Source organism: Populus alba, chromosome 17, assembly GCF_005239225.2.
Source record: "Populus alba chromosome 17, ASM523922v2, whole genome shotgun sequence".
NCBI lineage: Eukaryota > Viridiplantae > Streptophyta > Magnoliopsida > Malpighiales > Salicaceae > Populus > Populus alba.
This window is the reverse complement of record NC_133300.1, coordinates 1,841,655-1,862,801: the sequence shown is the minus strand read 5'-3', so window position 1 is coordinate 1,862,801 and position 21,147 is coordinate 1,841,655. Positions and strand designations below refer to the sequence as shown.

General features: G+C 34.4%; 3 protein-coding genes across 3 annotated transcripts; 2 read left to right on the top strand and 1 right to left on the bottom strand.

Moving 5' to 3' along the window:
• Positions 1 to 678: 678 nt before the first annotated feature.
• LOC118049833 (uncharacterized) lies at positions 679 to 5,076 on the top strand. Its single transcript, XM_035059948.1, has 13 exons — positions 679 to 1,017; positions 1,205 to 1,264; positions 1,453 to 1,620; positions 2,030 to 2,096; positions 2,429 to 2,712; positions 2,823 to 2,906; positions 3,433 to 3,474; positions 3,579 to 3,656; positions 3,788 to 3,817; positions 3,925 to 4,002; positions 4,295 to 4,324; positions 4,413 to 4,484; positions 4,564 to 5,076. The coding sequence occupies exons 1-13, from the start codon at positions 805 to 807 to the stop codon at positions 4,618 to 4,620; spliced, it is 1,263 nt and encodes a 420-aa protein (XP_034915839.1). The 5' UTR covers positions 679 to 804; the 3' UTR covers positions 4,621 to 5,076.
• Positions 5,077 to 5,298: 222 nt separating this feature from the next.
• Positions 5,299 to 10,278, bottom strand: LOC118049832 (switch 2). The gene is given in 10 exon segments (XM_035059947.2): positions 5,299 to 5,817; positions 6,368 to 6,641; positions 6,754 to 7,029; positions 7,106 to 7,232; positions 7,548 to 7,795; positions 7,902 to 8,120; positions 8,122 to 8,830; positions 9,136 to 9,242; positions 9,667 to 9,818; positions 9,821 to 10,278. Coding segments are annotated over 10 exon segments (2,715 nt in total). The 5' UTR covers positions 10,104 to 10,278; the 3' UTR covers positions 5,299 to 5,497.
• A 4,374-nt stretch (positions 10,279 to 14,652) lies between these two features.
• Positions 14,653 to 15,685, top strand: LOC118049834 (early nodulin-like protein 4). Its single transcript, XM_035059949.2, has 2 exons — positions 14,653 to 15,032; positions 15,124 to 15,685. The coding sequence occupies exons 1-2, from the start codon at positions 14,855 to 14,857 to the stop codon at positions 15,582 to 15,584; spliced, it is 639 nt and encodes a 212-aa protein (XP_034915840.1). The 5' UTR covers positions 14,653 to 14,854; the 3' UTR covers positions 15,585 to 15,685.
• Positions 15,686 to 21,147: the final 5,462 nt, after the last annotated feature.

The window sequence follows — 21,147 nt, the reverse complement described above, 5'->3', positions numbered from 1 at the left end:
TTTAGACTTGGGTTATTACGCGTGAGCTCATTTTCATTGGCCCCTTATTGTAATTTGAGCTCAGGATATTAAGCTTGAGCTTAAAAGATGTTCTTGTTAAGTTTATTTTAGAGGAATTTTTTGGAAGTTTTTTTGAGTCCATTTTATATATATCCATTAATATCTTTACACTTCTATCTTATATAACATATTCTAAAATTTAAAACCTATATGATAATATAAAGATAATTTTTTTATAAGTTGAAGAATATTCTACTTATATCTCTGTTCCAAAATTGTATACAATATTATTCTTGTAAATTCCATATATTTTTAAACTTATCCATAAACATTAAAGATTTTTTTTATTTTACCTTTTTAATATATAAATATAGTTTTAAAGCTCGATTAGGTAAAATTAATGTTGGGAGGATTTACTTATTTTTTTTTTAAAATTAAAATAATATTATTTTAACTATTTTTTTTAAAAAAAACAGGCTAGCAGTTGAATTTTAATTGGGTTAGGCCTTAGTCAACAAAATCATTAAATTAACACGGATTTTTAATTAAGTAAACTAAATTATTTTTTCTTAAACTTTCAAATCCTGGATCAACCAAATCTCGAGTGGACCTTTCATGCATTCCAGATTTTAAAATTAGATATATAAGTTGATAACATGGAAAAGAAATTGCGTGGAAAAATTAGGAAAAAAAGGTTTGCTTTCATAAATAAAACGCAGCGTTGCAAGCTCGCTTTCCCCTGCAAAAACCCTTTCCCTTTGAACTCCCTCTCCCTCTCCCTTGATTTCTCTTAAAAAAAAAAAAATGGAAGGGGCAGCAGCAGGAGGGAAAGGAACAGTGACGCCATTCGCGTCAATGTTTCCAGTGAACGAAGCACAAAAGGCAGCGAAACGAGTTGGAGAGAAGATTGGAGAGAAGCAAAAAGAGTTAGTCTGTATCAAAGAATTTGTTACTGAAAACACCAATCTGATTAACCTTGTCTCTAGATTACCTGATGAACTTAATCATGATATTATGGTAAGCAAGTATCACTAATCACTTAACAATCAATAGTTTTTTGTGTGGGTTCTTTTCAGTTTCTTGTTTTCTTTCCCTTCAAAAACAAAAAGAAGAGGAACTTTTTTTTGAAATGAAAGAGAGTGAACAATCTTTTAGTTTCTTTTGTATTTAATGTTGTTTTTGTTGTGGGATTGGTTTTTTATAGGTGCCATTTGGGAAAGCTGCGTTTTTTCCTGGTAGATTGATACACACTAATGAGTTCATGGTAAGCAAAGCTTTTTTTTTTTGCCTTGTAGATAATGGAGAATTTTGTTGAATTGGATGATAATAAGAGAACCCTTTCGTATTTTTTGGGGATTTTTGGTTGAAATAGATGATTAGAGGAAGACCTTTTTTTTGTTTATGAAAATTGGGAATTTAGAGGTGATGGTTATGTGTTGTTTTTGTGTGAAGGTTCTTTTAGGAGATGGTTATTATGCTGAAAGAACAGCTAAGCAAACTGTGGAGATTTTGACAAGGAGAGGGAAAGCTTTGGATTCTCAAGTTGAATCTCTTATGGCAAATATGAAGGATCTTAAAGCCGAGGCTTCATTTTTTGATGTTACGGCTTCTGAGGCTGCAGTAGGTTTTGCAGAATTTGATTATTTTTATATGAGGCTTAATCCATGCTTGTAATTGGAAGAACCATGAATAGATTTTACAGTACATGATCTTTCTGAACATTTTGAATGCTTTCTTGTCATCGTATACAAATGTGCTCCAAAATATTTCTTTTTAGGGTAGTCAGTCTGTAAAGTGTTCTTTTGATATGGTAGGTTTGTGAAAGAAAGATACAGGTGTTGCATTTGTGTGCATGTTATTCTAAACATTACAACAGCATCAGTTTTTCCATTTTCTACGAATATCTGTTTGGAGCAAACTCATAGATTTGTATGCTATTTTTGCTTCCATTTTTAGAACATGTGTATATCTTCTATGCTACTTGTTAATTGCTTCTTTTTTCTTTTCTTTTTTTCAATATGTGCAAAAGGAGGGTCTTGTGGAAATAAGGGAAGATTACGTGGAGGAAAATTCTTGGGAAAAACATTCCAAATCAGGCAAGTCTCTGGCCTCTCAACCTTTTCATCCGTAGCTTGTTTCCATGGAGTGACAAATGCAAGCTAAAGTTTTTTAGGCATATAAGATAAATTCTCATGTTTTGGATCACCTTGGAACTGATATATCATTATTTTCTGGTCCATGTAGCTTTCAAGTTATATGTTGCTTCTGCTTTCTGTTGGCACACAGAACTCTTGCTTTCTACACAAGTATTTATACTTACAGTTTAAAAGATTTCCTGCTGTTGTTTTGGTGATTTGTAATAGATCACATTCAATCACCAATTCACCATTCTAAATTTGAGATATCAACTTTTCTTTTCATGACGCAGATGAGAAGAATAATGACAAAAAAGTTGCATTTGAAGATGATGAATATGCCCGCATAATGTCTAGGTTGGATGAGCTGGAGAAAGAAGAACTAGAAGCTGAAGATGAAGAAGTGGATGCTGAAGATGATGATGAGAGTGCTGTTGAGCAACCTGATGCAGCTGACAACGACGATGAGAGTGATATGGATGAACAAACTGAGGCAGCTGAAAGTAATAGTGAAAACCATGATAACACACAACCTAAAGCTAAATTCAATCAATTTCCGCATCAGATTCATCCAGAGGTAAGTGTTAGTATCTGGTTTTGATGAATTAATTACTCAATGATATTGTTGCCATGTTTCATTAACTGAATATGAGTGTAGTTCAATCACTTGACTAATATGAATTACAGATAAGGGAACCACTGCAGCAGACAACTGCCAAAGCATTATCAAATAAGTATCTTCCTCAACAAAATATTACTGATACATCAAATGTAAGAGATAAAGTCCTTTCCTCTTTCTTTCTTGTAAGTTAGTATTACGTGAAGTGTGATTATTCTATATGGGGTATGGGGCTCTGGTGCGCTATGAGAAATCTCTCAACCGTTGACTTGTTTTGAAGTTTATGGTTTCCAAATATTTTAGGAAGATGTGGTGAGACACCTTTTTCCATCGAAACCACTTTTTTTTCACATCTCTCTAAATGGTGAAACATGTCATAGATGCTATCTCTCAGTGCAACCTTGCTTTTTATGTTTGTTGTGTAAAGTTTGATAGGAAGATGATTTATGCTAGTGCAAATGCTAGAATTGCAAGGCTAATGTTGCAATGGTCTTGTGGGATGAGAACAATTTGCATGTCATATTGTTAATGGACATTTTTCAGCAAGCATTTTTCTGGGAAGGAACCATAAAAGAAATTTGATTGTCCCAACAAAAATGCTGTTTCCACAATAATATGCATTCCCAGTTTTGCATCTACAGTCTTCTTAACAACGCATCTTTATTTTCTTTCTCATAGGTGCTCATGCAGACTCCAAAATCAGGATTCAATAGTTCCAAGGTATGTTTTTGCACCTCTGAACCATGTCTAGTTGATTGGTTGAAATGAATAGTAATTGATTATCAGCTGGAATCTCTAGTTATTACACACTATTTACTGTGCAGGCTTTCACAGGCTCAATTGCGGAGAGTGCTGACACTGTTTCAACAAATTCTGGACAACAGGCTGTGACTTCATCACAGGTATAGACTTCCTTTCTTAATATGTTTTTTGGTTGGCACTGGGCAGATGGGCATCAATTGATCCATGATAATGCTCATGTATCTGAATCTGAACTGCTTAATATGTCCCCCCCCCTCAAATACGCATGCAGGCTTCAGTACCAGCATTTGACAGTTCCAAGGTATCTTTTTGCAATTGCAACCCTTGTCTCGTCGATTAGTTAAAATGAACACAAATTGATTATTAGCTGACCTCGCTAATTATTACTACTTACTATTTACTATGCAGGGTATCATAGGTTCCATTGTGGAGAGAGCTGACACTATTCCCAAAAATTCACAACAACAGGCTGCGACTTCATCCCAGGTACGGTTATTTCTTTCTTAAAAATGTGTGTTTGTGAGAAGTGGGGTTTGGGGGGGGGTGTGTGATGATCATGAGTGTCACTAATTGGTTCATAACAATACCCTATCAAGTGTCTTTTCATTGATTTTAATCATAATTGCTTAATGTGTTTTTTCCATCAAACACACCAGGGGGTGGGGGGATGTGATGATCATGAGTGTCACTAATTGGTTCATAATAACACTATCAAGTGTCTTTTCATTGTTTTAATCATAATTGCTTAATGTGTTTTTTCCATCAAACACACCTGCAGGCTTCAAAACCAGCATTTGACAGTTCCAAGGTTTGTTTACAGTTAACTTGTCAGTTGGTCGAAGTGAACTGTAGTTAGTAGTTATGTAGCTCTAATCGATCATTCATCTACTGTACAGGCCTTTACAGGTTCTGTTGTGGAGCGCACATACAACTTACCAACATCAGGACAAGATGCTGTTTCATCACAGGTATTGCTGATCTATTTGGATAACAATGTTGTACAACAAGCCATTATCTACCGATCCCAATTGTTATTGAACTTTGCAGTCATCCAGCTCTCAACCTTCAAAGCCAGTTTCCAGATTCAAGATGCGGAGATCTTAGCTGCCATTGTTATAGAAATGTGTTAATTGAGAAACCACATGCATATTCTGTATTCGAGCAGTTTTTGGAGATCCGCTTGTGCTAAGCTAGAACAACATTAATGGTCCAAACAGAATCCATCCTTGCATGTATTTGATATTTGCGTGAAAGGCTTCTCGTGTGACAACTCTGCTCTCCCCGCTGGTATATTTCGTTCTAGTTGGCAACTTGATATGGGTCATCGGCTCCGGAAACCAGAGGCAAGTTGAAGTGCTGTTGATAGCGTAGTACAATATTGATGTGTTTATAGATGCCTCATGCTTCTGGCTAGTCTATGAACGCTATGCTGTGTCTGATGGAATTCTGTTTTTGTTTTTTTGTCATACTAATGACTGGTATAGTGTAATATTATATTGATCGTCATACCAATGATTGGTCTAATGGAAGGTGCCTAATGGTGATGGCCTAGCTTTCTCATGCATCCTTGCCTTGCTGTTCCCTGTCCAACAAACCTAACTTAAGAAGGTAAATTATCTGGTTGTTAGGCTTTCCTTCAATTCCTCAGCTGACATTGGATGAACAATCACATCTGCCAGATGGACATATTTGAAAATCAACCCAGGATCCCAAAATTCCATACGTATCTCTTGAAACACAAGCCAATCAGATCTTCTGAATCTCTTGTCTTTGCAAGGAAGCTAGAAATGCCAAAAATTTCTCATTATTTAACTTTTAATATATTTAGTTGATGGCAACCTAACAGCTAATACAGAGGGCGGAACTGAAACAACATTTTTCACTTCCATCATCTTTTTCTTCCTTTACATCTATCTACCTGTACAATATTGCTAAAATATGCAGAGAGTAGAATTTTACAAGGGAAGCTATTTTGCTATTTTCAACCATCAGGCATCTTCTCCTTCCTCTTCTTGTAGTCCCGAAGCGCATTTTCTCTCTCTGAAGGGGTTGCTGATAGAACCCATTTGCTAAATTCAACCTCCCCCATTCCCATGAACTGAGCAAGGAGACTATATTGGATCTTTTTCCAATCCTTGGATGCCAAATCATTCCTTTTCCCACCTACATCATCTGGTTTCCTTCGCCGCTTAACAGGAGGGTTGTTTATGTTATCTTTACCAGGGATGCTTTCTTCTGTGTTCTTTCTAATTCCAGGTCCAATATTGACAATGTCCTCGTTCCGATGAGTGTAAAGAATACCTGAACAGCAAGGAAATTATATCGCATTGAACAGCTTGTACCATCTCTCTCTCACACATGCATGTTTACGTGCACATTCTTTAAAAAATCCGCAAGCTATCTAGTAGTAAAATAGGAAATTCTCCGGATACAAAACACTCAAAACTTTTGCGGTTGGCTTCCTTCATCCCTTACATACTATCTTCTAGTTTATTTTTCTGTTTTATCGGTTTATTTTAGGTCTTATCTAAGAACTATATCAGTTAAAAAACTTGAATCAATGGCCATTTATGACAAATCCATCTTAGCAAATTCTCATCTACCTCAATTGCAGCAAAACTTGAACCTTTTTACAAATAGCTTTATTCTTATGCCAAAATATTCTCATAGAAAAATCACTGCTGAATGAAAATGACTGCTAAATTGTGCAGTAGTATCTAATACCATGTGAATTTAATTGAAAACTTTATAACAACATTTTGAGGTATAGATTGATGCAGTGCATTTGAATATTAACCAATCTGAAGAAAACAAATGATAAGTAGAAGAAGATACAGACAAATATACTTACCTAACTCTTCAAGAACAGGTTTCTTCCTTGTAACACTCTCATGATCCCCATTGTCACTGGTTTCACATGCTGATGAAGTTGTTACAGCTGCTTGGTCAGGATGAAGGAAACAGGTCCCAAGTTCAGGCAACTCTTGCATTGTAGTAGAGCATTGTCCATCACCCTTTCCCTGTTTCTCATGTAGTTCAATGATTTCACTGGTAAAAAGCTTATCAGATAGATCACGGAACAGATTGCAGATACCAAAAAGCTCACCCTGAAATTCTTTGCAATCCTGAAAATCCCAACAAAACAAAGGGAGAAACTCTGAATTTTTCAGTACAAATAGAAAACCCCCAAGGAAATATGAGACCCACACACCAGCCCTTCCATTGAAAAAAGGGTACCTGAACGCCTTCAAAATACCGGTTTTCTATCTTCCCTGAAACAGCAATATTTGACAGCTGCTGTTTGTACACTTGACGGGAATAAACAAGTTCCTCAAAAGAACCAGCTGCAAGAAGGCGGAAAACCACAACATGCCGCTTCTGTCCAAAACGAAACGACCTGTCTTGGGCCTGCAAGTCTTGGGCAGGATTCCAGTTTGGATCAAATATAACTACACGATTTGCGCTGACAAGATTCAATCCAAGCCCACCAGCTCGAGTTGATATAAGGAACACCTGAAAAAAAAAGAGATTAAAGTTGCAAGAAATTTGGGGAACAAACTTTTTAGTCATCTTTTTACTTGAAAGCTACCTGTTTGCTTGGACTAGAGTTGAAGTCATCAACCAAAGATTGACGCAAGTTAGATGGAGTAGAACCATCAAGTCTCGAGAAGCTATGCCCTTTGCGTATCAGAAATTTTTCCAGTATGTCCAGCATCCTGGAAAAAAAGAGTTTTAACTTTAGAAGTGGTAAAACCAGGATGCTCGAACAATAGGAGTTATGAAAATCATTTATTACATCTATTCTACAAAATCAAATATTAACTACATAAACAGTCACTTCATGACAGAATAATATACATCAACGGGCAAGATGGAAAAATTTATTTTCTTAGATTTATACATTGAATTTCTGAACAGAAAAAAACATGTGTTGATCAAATTTATTATGTCACTATGAGAGAAACATCTAGTATAACGAGAAAAATAAATAGTCACACCACAGGCAGGTCTGCAAAGTTATGAAGCATTACCTGACAGAATAGCTGAAGAGAAGAATTTTGTCACCTCGTGAAGCCCAGGAAAACATTAACTTTTCTAATGCTTGCATTTTCCCACAATGTTTGACATCGCTCAAGCCCATGAAATTTTCACTTTGGGCATTTCCTCCCACCAAATCTACATCAGCACCAAAGACAGCAGAGGCAAACTCTGCATCCTTCTTCTGTTTATCCGGTTCATCCCTAGGGTTAGGCTTAATCAGCTCGAGGTGATTGCTTATCTGTTAGTTGGATCCAAAAGTGAGTATGAGGAAATAGACAGGAAGTCTACTTTCCAACGATCACTCATCACAAAACAAGAAAAATAAAACAGAAAAATCCTTTCACCTGTTGGAGTTTCACAAGGCAAGGAAGAACAAGGCAATAAGGGCAAGAATCACAACCTTCAGGGTTATCCCTATGAAGGTAGGGCCATATAATTCCATCTGGCACAATCCTTTTGCAGCATTCCACCTGTTTTAGAGGGCTGCCACAACTACATGGAAGATCCTTATTTACAAGGCACTGGATGTCTGGCAGTTGCAACATGCTCCTATAAACCCGCTTTTTGCAATTCACTCATGGAACAGAACACAACATTGTCTTCCTTTCCCATCATAAGATGTCCAATGGTCTCCTCCTTTGTCCTTCTAAGCATGTACTTACGAAGAACTGACACTAGGTGCTCTTTGCGCTTATCAGCTTTCCGGACAAAACTTTCAGGTGCAGTTGACCTTTGGCCATGCTTGAGAGGTTCATCATAAAAATCTCGAAAGTGTTCCCTTGATCCCAGAGACCCGGGAGCAACCCAATCAAGGAGATTAAACAGCTCCATAATTTTATTCTGCATAACAGTTCCTGTGAGACCAATACGTTTTCTCGTTTTAATTTCTAAACATGCTAGATATAATTTTGACTTTTCATTTTTAAGCCGATGCGCCTCATCAACAATCACAACCTCCCAATCCACCTCTGACAAAATGTTGCCATGAATTCTGTACGTGTCAAAACTGGTAATCAGTATCTCAACTCCACCAGCTTTTAGTTTCTCAAGAATCAAATCACGGTTTGTCCCATGGTAAAGAGAAACATTAAAGCTTGCCCATCTAGAGAATTCACTTTCCCAATTGTGGATAACAGAAGTGGGGCAAATTATAAGGACAGGGCCTTTTTTACCTACTTGGTTTCCCTTTAATGTTATGGACTCACCGGATTCTTCATCTTTTTCAAAGATAGCAGCCAGGAAAGCAATCGTCTGAATGGTCTTGCCTAGTCCCCTGATCCATTTTTTCAAAAAACAAAGTCAACAGATATCAGCCCACCAGAAAATTCAGGAGTATTCATACAAGGAATAATATGTAAATTCGTAAATGCATACTCCATACATGCATAAACTCAACATTGGCTTAACAAGAAAATGCCATTATTGTTGGTCAAATATCTACAAGTGATAAACGACTCAAGCAAGAAAACATTTTCAGTGTCTGACAAGAACTGTAAATTGTTGTCAAAATGGGTCATGCATATGAGATACAAAACTTATCAAGAAATCACATATTTCAACACAACAAAATATACTGACATGTCATCACCAAGAACACCTCCATGGTTGTCTAGGTATAACTTATATAAAAATTTTACTCCCTCCCTTTGATGTTCAAGCAACCTGCAGTTAATAGAAGCAGGAACCTGCAATCAAAATTAGCAGGAAAAAAAAAATCATCCACAGATTCCCAAAAATTAAAGAACTCTCTATTCTGTGTGTGTGTGTGTGTGTGTGAGAGAGAGAGAGAGAGAGTGTTTCTTAAATGTAAATTAAGCAAATTTTTTATGTGTTCTTAACTTCTAGAATCCAATTTTGCTATTACAATTCAAAATTTACTCTTCTCCAAAGTTAATCAAATTCTGTAACAATTGCACTACACATAACATACTTCTAAAAGAAGAAACAACTCCTTAACATAGAAAAAAGTGAACTTTCTAATTCAAACAACAAAAAGACACATGCTTTCCAACACAAAAACAAAACTTGAACCCAGAAACTGCAATTACAAAAGAAATAAACAACTGGGTCAAAACAATTCGAAGCATAAAATGCATAATTATCAATTACCCGTATGACAGGAACCTCTCCAAGCAAAGAAAGGACTAGTGGCTCAAAGGGTCCAGTATGTTCAAACTGAAACTGACCCAATTTAGTTCTCCCAAGATCCTCAAACTCCCTCTCCCTCTCCTCTTCTTCCTGCCTATCTTCAAATTTTACAACCTGGGCTTCATTTCTAAGCCCTTGTGAATTCTGGGTTGTTGAGTTCTTGCATTTAGTGAGTCATTCTGTTGTGATAAAGGACGAAAAGGTTCTCCAAGACGTTGGAGTTGCTTTGAAAGAGAGGATTTTGGTGGCTTTCTTGAGATGGTTAGTGCTGGTTCTGGTTCTTGGGAGAATGATGGCTGTGTTAAAGAAGAGGAGGAGGATGATGATGTTGTTGTTGAAAGATTTGAGCAGGGTTTAAGGATTTCTTTCAAGGCCTTGAAACTCGTGAGAAGAGACATGACATGACATGAAAGAGAGGAATTTGATGCAAATCTTACAATGTTCGTGGGAACTGATGAGTATTTTTGATGTCTGTGGTTTTCTTGGTTTTGAAATCAAGGAAACAGACTCAACAGCTAGTTGATTCGGTGACGGTGATTCGTGATTGAGGGGCCGGTTTTTTGAGGAACGGTGTCGCTGAACATGTAACTTTTTTACCCTTCCAGCCGTCGGGTATTCTTGTACCGATTATAGTTGCAAACCGGCTGACCAAGTCAAACATAAAAAGTCTAGTAAGAAAATATAATTTTTTAATCATCATACTAATATTTTAAAAACTTAAAATTAAGTTTTAAATTGGAATTTATAAATAACCTAAGTTAATTATTTACATTATTTTGGATAAAATGTTGGAATCACCACCACTTGTTTTTACATTTAGAACTTGTATTTTAAAAATATATTTAATTTGAAAAAAAATAAAATTAATAATTTTTTAATGCTTTGTGATGATTTTGATGTAAAATAATAAAAATAATTTAATACATTATCAAATAAAAAAAACACTTAAAAAAGTCCAATTTAAAGCTCTTTAAAAAGGCACTCGAACAAAAGTCTATACACTTTTTACCTCCCATTAGAGAACACAATTTTCATATTTTTCAGTGACGAGAGGATCCTATAGCATGAAGAAGTCAATGATCCTATTATGGTTTCTCTTAGCTAGATGCAACTCCTCCCTTATTACCATGGAAAAAATCTCCCCTACATGAGAAGTAATTTTCTTCATAAAAGCTGTCAAACGGTAAAAAAATAAGAATAAGATGGTTTTTGAGAGTTTGATAATTGTTATTTTTTTAAAGTGTTTTGTATTTAAAAATATATTAAAATAATTTTTATTTTATTTTATTTTAAAATTATTTTTAACATCAGCATATTAAAATGATTTAAAAATATTAAAAATTTATTTAAAAAAAATTTAAATTTCAAAAAAATATGGTTTCAATCGCGTTCCTAAATGCTAAGTATAAATGATACCCTATTTTCTTGCATAATACACAATTTCATTAGTAACATAGCAAAGAGAATAATAAACATTTTTTTTTTTAAGGTAGATGGTATTCTAATTTTTGGAAAAACTACCATAGCTATCCTATAGTTTGGTTGGTTTTACACTTACGACCCCTTATATTTTTAAAAGATTACAGTTTATATTCTAAATTTGATAACAGTTGTATAGTTTACATCCTAAATTTTTGTATAGTTTAATCTATTTTACACTTATTAATAATTTAAATTGTAGTTTTTCAAAACATGTAGAGTAAAAACAACTAAATTATACTATATTCAATGTAATTTTTTTCTTAATTTTTTTTTAACCATTGATCTTAATGACTCATCCCCTAATGTATTTAGTGCATTTAGAAGAATAAATTCTTATAATTATTAGTTTCAAAATTCAAACATAAAAGATTAAGCTTCTACCGGTTAAATAGAGGTTGGTCAAAATTTAATTTTTTTTATTTAAATTAATATTTTATATTTTATATTTTTTTTTGCTATGCTGATGTTAAAAATAAATTTTTAAAAATAAAAAAAAATATTATTTTAATATATTTTAAAAAATAATTTCTACTACGATTTTAAATTTCTTTTCAAGAGAGAAATAAATTTCTTTGAACTATTAGACTAGAACTTTAAGATTACAGTAAACAAGACTTATGGTGACCTGAATTCCAGCTTTGATCTGCATGTACGGGGATATAAAGGTGCAATAATTGTAAACATGTGAAAATTTTAAAAATTAGTAATTGAATTCTCAATATCATAATATAATTTTTTTTATTAACATGAATTTTTAGGTTAGTTTTCACATATCTCGACTAATCCTATAAACTTTGAAGTTAATGATTATATAAATCTCCAGTAATCATTATATTAACAATCACAGGGTTCAAATCTAAAATCACAGGAAAATAAACCTCTTGATCCCAAATTTTTATCACTAAACCTTCTATAAAATATTTCATAATATAATTTAATGCTACAATTGGTATAAAAAAAAATACCAATCCATCTGCGTTCACCTGAATATTTCAAATGTTATTAAGTGGGTTTTCAATGCACTTGTGGAATACCGAGAGGAAGGCATCTCTTGACATTAATTTAGTGTTTAATTACAAATTAAAGTTCACTATAGTCTCTAATTAAAAAAAAGTTCATTCCAATGATGAAATATATATATTTTTTTTTACTTCAATCATGATCACCAGTCATTTCCAACAAAACTTTGACCTCTTTTCAAATTAAAATTGCGGGTAACTCTTGTTTGTAGATATTTATTTTTGTGCATTTATTTTGAAAAAAAAATATTATATTAATTTTTTATATTTAAACACTCTTTACTTCAATATCAAACACATTAAATTGATGATTTTTTTTTTCAATCATATAAAAAAATTATTTGTTTATCAAATAATTTATGTTTTTTCACATATTTATATATTAATTGCGTTTCAAACTTTAGTTTATAAAAACTAAATAACATGCTTTTATAAAACTTATTTTTTATTTATTTTATATGCAAAAATTTATCTCCTTATAATTTTAATAAAAAATATATAATTTTTAATTATAACTATTTTTTTTAATAAAAAAAACTTACTCTTTTTAATTACAACAATAAAATTTACCATAAACCTCTCTTCTTTTCATTCATGAAAGCAAAAGCAAAAAACAAAATTAAACAAAATCAAGATTTTGAAATTAATTTACTTTCTCACAGCTAAAGTTGTTTCAAGATATTCGTGTTTGGTTTGAAGTTGGTTTTGTCTTTTTTTAACAGGGTTCATACAAAAAGCATGTAATTTTAATTTTTGAAAACTGTGATTTATGTTTTAAAAAAAATCATTTATCTTTGAAAAAACCACCGCATCTCCAAACTAAACACCCTTATTTGAGATCTTTAGATGGGAGGTGTGATGATTTTTTTTCAATAAAAAACATATATTTTTTGCTGTTGAAAGGTGTAATGTATACCCTTAAAAAAAACTTTTACACCTCCCACCCAAACACGCTTTAAGTCGACCATAGAAAAGTTTTAAAGGTTTCGAAAACCCTCTTGAACTTATCAAGATTTTCAGGGCATCCCTACAAAATGGCCTCCTAACATTAAAACTATAGCTTCTGCCCCCTCTCAAGTCCCTACTAGGTTTGGATTTCTCCAAGCTGATCCCAATTCTATTAAATTGTTCAATAAAGTCCAACTTGAAAATTTTTATAGTGATAAAATCATAATTATTAATAGTTATAACATAAAATCTCACCTCCAATTCTCTTCAATCACAAAATCCCGTGTCAGCCATCTGTGTGTCGAGATTTCCAAGAGGCAGACTAGTTGGGCCAATGGCCATTATGCCCTTGCTTATAACCTCCTATTTTACTTGCCCTTTGATCACAGTACATTGCAGAAAAAGGCACTCAGCATATATGTCCTCTTATCTAGCTTTAATTTTAATTATTGGAAGCTTTAATTTTTCAAATATGAGAATAAGTGAGACTTCATCATTTAATCTGATAATTTATGACACATTCAATTCAATAATAAAGAGGGGGATTTTAATTATTGAAGGCCTTAATTTCTCTTTCCTGCCAATTAATTGCCAAATGAAAATTGAAAAAACATAATTATTAGTTTTTCATGTTTTTTTAATCATTAGAAGAGCCTAGCTAGCTAGTATATGAAAAATAATAAATAATCAGAAACCCATAATTGACTAAAATCGTAACCATAGTTTTGAAACCCGGCCCGACGGGTCGACCCAGAACCCGGCCGACCTGGGGCTAAAACCGGATCGGATTGAAAAAAAATAGAGAAAGAAAAAATCCGGTGTGACCCGACAGGTTGACTTGGTTAAAAACCCGATTGCAACTCGTTGCCTTTTATTTTTTACTAAAACGATGTTATTTTGATTTTTTTTTTTAAATTGACTCGAGCGACTCGATGACCTAGTCAAAACTCGGAATCCGGACCTTGGACCAGACCGGGTCTTAGAACTATGATGGTAACAAATGTAACTCCTAGCTTTTAGTTGATGAATAAACGAAGAAATCTCTTTTTGGAAGATAAAAAAAATTATTTTAATAATGGATCGAATAATATTTCAAAGTATCAATTTAATGAATTTCAATGCTTTTCAAGAAGATATTGAAGAAAACACCTTGAAACTTTTCAAAGTTTAATAAAGAAAATAAAAAAAATCAATTGATTTATTATAATTTGTTTTTCTTAAACCATCACATGCACGCATTTCCCAGCAAAACTAATTCTGTCTTCTTCTAAGCCCGTTTTGCTCAGAAAATCATACAAAGTTACAATTCATGAACTTGTTCTCCTCTTCTGCAAAAAGCCAAAGCAAAAGCAAAAGAAAAAGAAAAAGAAAAAGAAAATTTAAGAAAAGCAAAAAACAATCTACAGTAAAATACCTCTAAACCTCATAACCGTTAGGTCCCTTGCATGCTGAGACGTGTAATCACTCTCTAGCTATGAAATGAAGAAAATAGCAGTTTCTTTTTTTTCTCTGAAACGCTTGCAATATTTATTAATTAACACCAACGATCTCAAGCTTTACAACGGTAAAATCATCATAATCTCCCTATATAATTCACACCGATCACACCCTCAATCCCCCATCAGTTCTTTCTCATTCTTTCTCTAGCAAAACTTGGGTTGCTGCTTGAGCACTTGCAGTGGGGTTTCTCTTGTTGGAAAATGGGGTCTCAGAGATTTTCTGGTTCTTTGTTTGTGATGCTGGTCTTGGGATTTCTTCTCGGGGTTTCTCGGGGTTATAAATTCTATGTTGGTGGTAGAGATGGCTGGGCTACAAACCCTTCTGAGAGATACAGTCACTGGGCTGAAAGAAACAGGTTTCAAGTCAATGATACTCTCTGTAAGCTCAATTCCTTCGAATTGTTCACTAATTATATGTTAAGATTATTTCGAATTAAAGAAAATAATTATTTCTTTTATTTATGGTGCAGTTTTCAAGTACAAGAAAGGATCGGATTCAGTCCTGATAGTAAGCAAAGATGATTACTCCTCATGCAACACCAAGAACCCTATAAAATCCTTAACAGATGGTGACTCAACTTTCATCTTTGATCGTTCTGGTCCTTTCTTTTTTATTAGTGGCAATGCTGATGATTGCAATAAGGGTAAGAAACTGATAATCGTTGTCATGGCTGTTAGACTAAAACCCTTCCCTCCTACTCCTTATTCTCCCATAACACCAGCTTCTTCACCTCAACCTACTAGCTCTCCACCGGCTGTGTCTCCGGATGCTCGGAGTCCATCGGATTCCGCTGGTCCTGCGCAGGCTCCTTCGACTAATAGTAAATCGGGTTCGTCGGGTTTTACTGCTGGTTCATTGTCAGTTGGGTTGGTTTTGGGTGCTAGCATAGGGGCTAGCTTCATATTGGGTGGCTTTCTTAGGGTTGTTTAAGTTGGTTTCTTGATGTTAGTGAGGATTGAAGTTAGAACAAGGGGTCGGTCTGTATTGGTTTGTTCTTTATTGTTTTCTTGTAGTTTGGTTTATCAATAAAAACCGTGTTTGTTTTGTTTTCACATTTTTAATGTTCAATTATGAAATTTTAATTATTTTAACAATATTGTTTGATAATATATCTATAATTAATTAGCTATGTATGTATGTATGTAAAACATGACATTCCAGAAAAATAATTTCATCAATGATATGGTGGAAAATGATTAGTGTTAATAATCTTATTTACATGAGCTAGCTTATATGTGATCAATTAGGAATTTAAAACAAAATTTAAACCTTGTTCAATCTATTCTAATTTCACATGTACCTCATTGATTTATCAAAGGAATATTTACAAACTTTTTGATTTCAAATTAAAAAAAAACTATCTAATCTGCGAGACCCAATAATTCTCCAATCCTGTGATTAATTAATATGATCTCAAGAATTAATTGGTTTAATTTTGTTTCTTTAGATAGGCTATATGGTAAAACTAAATAATTTTGTTATAGTCACCAAAATGAAACCAAATTGAAGGTAACAAAATTTTTGTTATGGTTACCAAAAAATTATAACAAACATGATGCAATTAAACCAGTTAATTAACTGTATATTTGTTTTTGTATTTTAAGAGTGTTAATGAATAAATTTAATATTTTTTTTAGATTATTTTAATTTGATGTGTTGATGTTAAAAATAAATTTTTAAAAATAAAAATAAAAATTTAATATATTTATATAAAAAAATATATGGATAGTATTATTTACAAACCAAATCAATTGGAGTTTGTGGCTATTGGGTTATGGTGGCTGATTGTAGTCTAGGGCGTTGGGATGGTTGTGGTGGTGTTGGGTTCGCTACAGTGATGGAAGAGTGAAGTGGGATGCTGTTGTTAGATTAACAATTTTAAATAATACTAAAATAATTTTATGTCCAAAAGTATTAAAACTTAATGTCGGAAAAAATGTATTCCACCTTGTCTGAGTTTGAAATGAGCGGCACAAAAGAAGTCACAAATATTATGCAGAAGATTAGATTAATCCTTCAATTTCTCGGACAATATCGACCATGTGATAGCACTAACATTCGAAAAATTGTTCCTTTGAATGATCAGAAATAGTTTTGTTGCTTCACATCAACTGAGCAACATGGTTTAACATTCGGGTTATTTAGATAAAAAAATTGCTAATTTATTTTTTCTCCTATCTAAATTGATTACAAGAAAAATATTAAAAACCAATAATAAACACTAGTGTTTTTCCATTAATAATATTTATTTTCTCCACTCATCACGAGATTGCTTTGCTTTACTTATCATGAGACATCGTCAAATTCACTTATTATGAAACATTTATAACTTTGTGTATTATAAAATATTTATTAAGAAGATGAGCTGACGTTACCAAGATTTATAAATATTTTAATCACTAAATAAACATTCAAGCAACTCCAAGATAATTTCAAGATATTCAAGTTAAGAGCTTCGCACAAAGTATAACCATTCAAGTTCTAACAAGAATGCTTCATTTATATTCTCTTATTTTCTTTACTTTTTCATATAATTTTATACTCATATAATTACTGATTTAAATATCAAAAAATTTATTATTCTGACATGTTATAAGGAACATCGAGTCTAAAGATAAAATCTAAATCCTAGCACATACACTTCAGCTTAAGATAACCATGAAAAATCCAATCCAATCCTAAGGTTTTTACAACTTAGGCTACCTTCATCCTGAAGCAACAACATAGGCAAGGTGATTTCTCAAGCAACCAACATCATCATCAACCCTCTTCCTTTTCAAAATTACAATATATGAAAGATGCTCAAAAGCAAAGAATTGAATGGTACACCCAGTCTCCTTTCATGGTCTCAAAATTCAGCATTCAGAAATTTGATTCACATTCATTGATATTTATTAGTTTGTGTTGAATCCACAACTATATTTGTCGCACGTGTGCGGCGGCGCAGCGATCGTCCACCCTCAAGGGAAAATTTGAATAATTTATTCCTGGCAAATAGGGAGAGACAAGGAATTCTTGTCTCTATATGTGAAAATATGGACTGGGAGTCGCCACCTAGTATTCTGGTTACTAGGAACCTTAACTGGTCTTTAGAGATCGGGTACGGAGACTGGTTGCGTAAAGGGAAGGTATTAGCACCCCAACTACGCCCTACCTAAGGTAGGCTGCATTGTTTTAATGTCTGATAAAATCTAAGGTCTTGTTTGTGGTTTTTTTTTTTTATTGTTCGGAATACGCATTACATGTAATGTCATATCCCAAGTTCTATAAAAAAATAATAATAATAAATTAAATATCCGGAATATGTATTACGTATAATGTCATACCCTAGATATTAAAAGATAAACAAAATAAATTTTTTTTGTTGTTTTTTTTGAAATTTTGGCCAATATTCTCTTGACTTTAATAAACTGGTTATTAAAGCCAAAATGCATGCTAAAACATTATTGTTTTTTTTTTTATGAAAAATACAAAAATGATTTTTTTTTTTTGAGACATTTGGCCGTATGCACAAAAACATTTTTTTCTCTTTTTTTTTTTAATTTTTGTTTTTTTTTATATTCTTGAAAAGCTGAAAACTGGGTATTTCAGTACCGGATTTATATTTTACGACATAAAAATATTGCTCGATATTAAATCAAAATGACATAAAAACTACGCGGAAATATTATAAAATGCTGAAATAAATATTTTGATTTTTTTTTTTAATGGGTCGGGTGAACAGTATCATGTGAACAGTACCACGGGACAAAAACGGGGTATTTTAATACCGGATTTATATTTTTACGATGTAAAATACAGACGATATTAAGCAAAATGATAGAAGAAAATGTGCTTTTTTAAAAAATATATATAAAAAATTATAACAACAAAAAAATAATAATAATTAAAATAAAAATGGGCCGGACCCGGCCCAAATGCATGGGCCGGGCCGACCAAGCCTATTTACATGGGCTGGGCCGACGGCCCAGCCCAGACCCAAACGGGCTGGTTACTGTGCATCAGCACAGTAACCAGCCCTTCGTTATTTGCAGAACGTGAATTAATTCACGTTCTGCATGAAGGCGCAGTAAATCATAAACAAGCGAGGCAGAGGCGGGGCAACAGGATGGCGTACCTGCGGTGGCGTCGAGGCGGTGCTGCTGGCGGCGGAGGCACGGTGGCCGGCGGTTTTCCTTCTCTCTCTCTCCTCTGTTTTTGTTCTCTTCTCTGCCGAATCTCTTCCTTCTTCTTTTTTTCTTTTTTTTCTTTCTGTTTCTCTCGTCTCTCTCTACCCTCTTTATTTCGTGGAATCCTTCTCCTACTCCCTCTCTCCTTTTTTTCAGTCCCGTTCCCCTGTTTTTATAGGAAAAAACAGGGGGAACGTCACGGTGGGGCGGCCAACAGTGGCCGCCCCCCCCAACTATCGAAGTGGCCGACAAAAGTATGTAAGTGGCTGAATTGTAGGCGTCTTATTGAGCCAAATCCGGGAAAGAAGTTCGGCGAAAAGTGGAGAAGAAAAAAATTTCTTCTCCCCTGTTCTCTGCGTGCGCAGGGAAGAAGACAATGGTGCCGTTTCAAAACGGCACCGTTTTGCGTTTTCTCTTTTTTTTTTTTTTTTTTTAATAAACAGTACGTGAAACGGCGCCGTTTTGGTCAAAACGCGCCGTTTCATTTAAAAGGAAAAGGCGGTAAAACATGTCAGATTCAAATTGCGTCCCTCAATTTGCGCGCGTTTTTACGATTTCGTCCTTGGTCTCGGATTTCTTCAATTAAGTCCTTAATTGGCCATTAAACTTCATTTGTATGCAATTAAGCCCCTGATTTGACCAAATTAACTTCCAAAAATTATAATTTGACCCCAGAAAATTAATTTCTTCCAATTAAAGCCCAAAATAACTCCAAAAATCAATTTTTCTTGCAATTAAAACCTCTATAAATTCAATTAAACCTTCAATAAAATTTAAATTGAGTCCATAAACTTCTAATTTTGCATTTTTTCTTCCACAAATTGAATTTTCTTTATCATCGGGGCTCTCATCAGTCAAATGATATACTGTCAAAAATTAATTTTTGATTTTTGAACATCCTTAATCAATTTTTTTGAGCATTTTTAGGGCGCTCTGACATTTTTTCACTGTTATATTTTTTAATAATATATTTTTTTGATTTTTTTTGTATTTTTTAGGTGAGGACCCAAAAATGGTTACAACAGATGCCCCCTCTTTATAATACTTACGGAGCAACGATTTTGCATAGTAAGTGTTATAAAGATAGAAAAAACCAAATGTTCAACACCACTCTCCTCAAACTTGACTGGCTAGAAAACCCATTCGGCTATTTCTTTGTATCAAAGCAAAACTTTATGTGCGGTTGGGCTAGACTGAAATTCCTTTTGGCAATCCCCTCTAACCAGAACCAAAAACCTGTGTGTGGTTGGGATAGACTGAGATTCCTTTCGGCAATCCCCTCTAACCAGAACCAAAATCTTGTGTGTGGTTGGGATAGACTGAGATTCCTTACGGCAATCCCCTCTAACCAGAACCAAAATCCTTGTGTGTGGTTGGGATAGACTAAGATCCTTTTCGGCAATCCCCTCTAACCAGAACCAAAATCCTTGTGTGTGGTTGGGATAGACTGAGATCCCTTTCGGCAATCACCTCTAACCAGAACCAAAATCCTGTGTGTGGTTGGGATAGACTGAGATTCCTTACGACAATCCCCTCTAACCAGAACCAAAACCTTGTGTGTGGTTGGGATAGACTGAGATTCCTTTCGGCGATCCCCTCTAACCAGAACCAAAATCCTGTGTGTGGTTGGGATAGACTGAGATTCCTTACGGCAATCCCCTCTAACCAGAACCAAAATCCTTGTGTGTGGTTGGGATAGACTGAGATTCCTTACGGCCATCCCCTCTAACCAGAACCAAAAACCTTGTGTGTGGTTGGGATAGACTGAGATTCCTTTCGGCGATCCCCTCTAACCAGAACCAAAATCCTGTGTGTGGTTGGGATAGACTGAGATTCCTTACGGCAATCCCCTCTAACCAGAACCAAAATCCTTGTGTGTGGTTGGGATAGACTGAGATCCCTTTCGGCAATCACCTCTAACCAGAACCAAAATCCTGTGTGTGGTTGGGATAGACTGAGATTCCTTACGGCAATCCCCTCTAACCAGAACCAAAACCTTGTGTGTGGTTGGGATAGACTGAGATTCCTTTCGGCGATCCCCTCTAACCAGAACCAAAATCCTGTGTGTGGTTGGGATAGACTGAGATTCCTTTCGGCGATCCCCTCTAACCAGAACCAAAATCCTGTGTGTGGTTGGGATAGACTGAGATTCCTTACGGCAATCCCCTCTAACCAGAACCAAAATCCTTGTGTGTGGTTGGATAGACTGAGATCCCTTTCGACAATCCCCTCTAACCAAAAACCTGTGTGTGGTTGGGATAGACTGAGATTCCTTTCGGCAATCCCCTCTAACCAGAACCAAATCCTGTGTGTGTGTAGCTCGG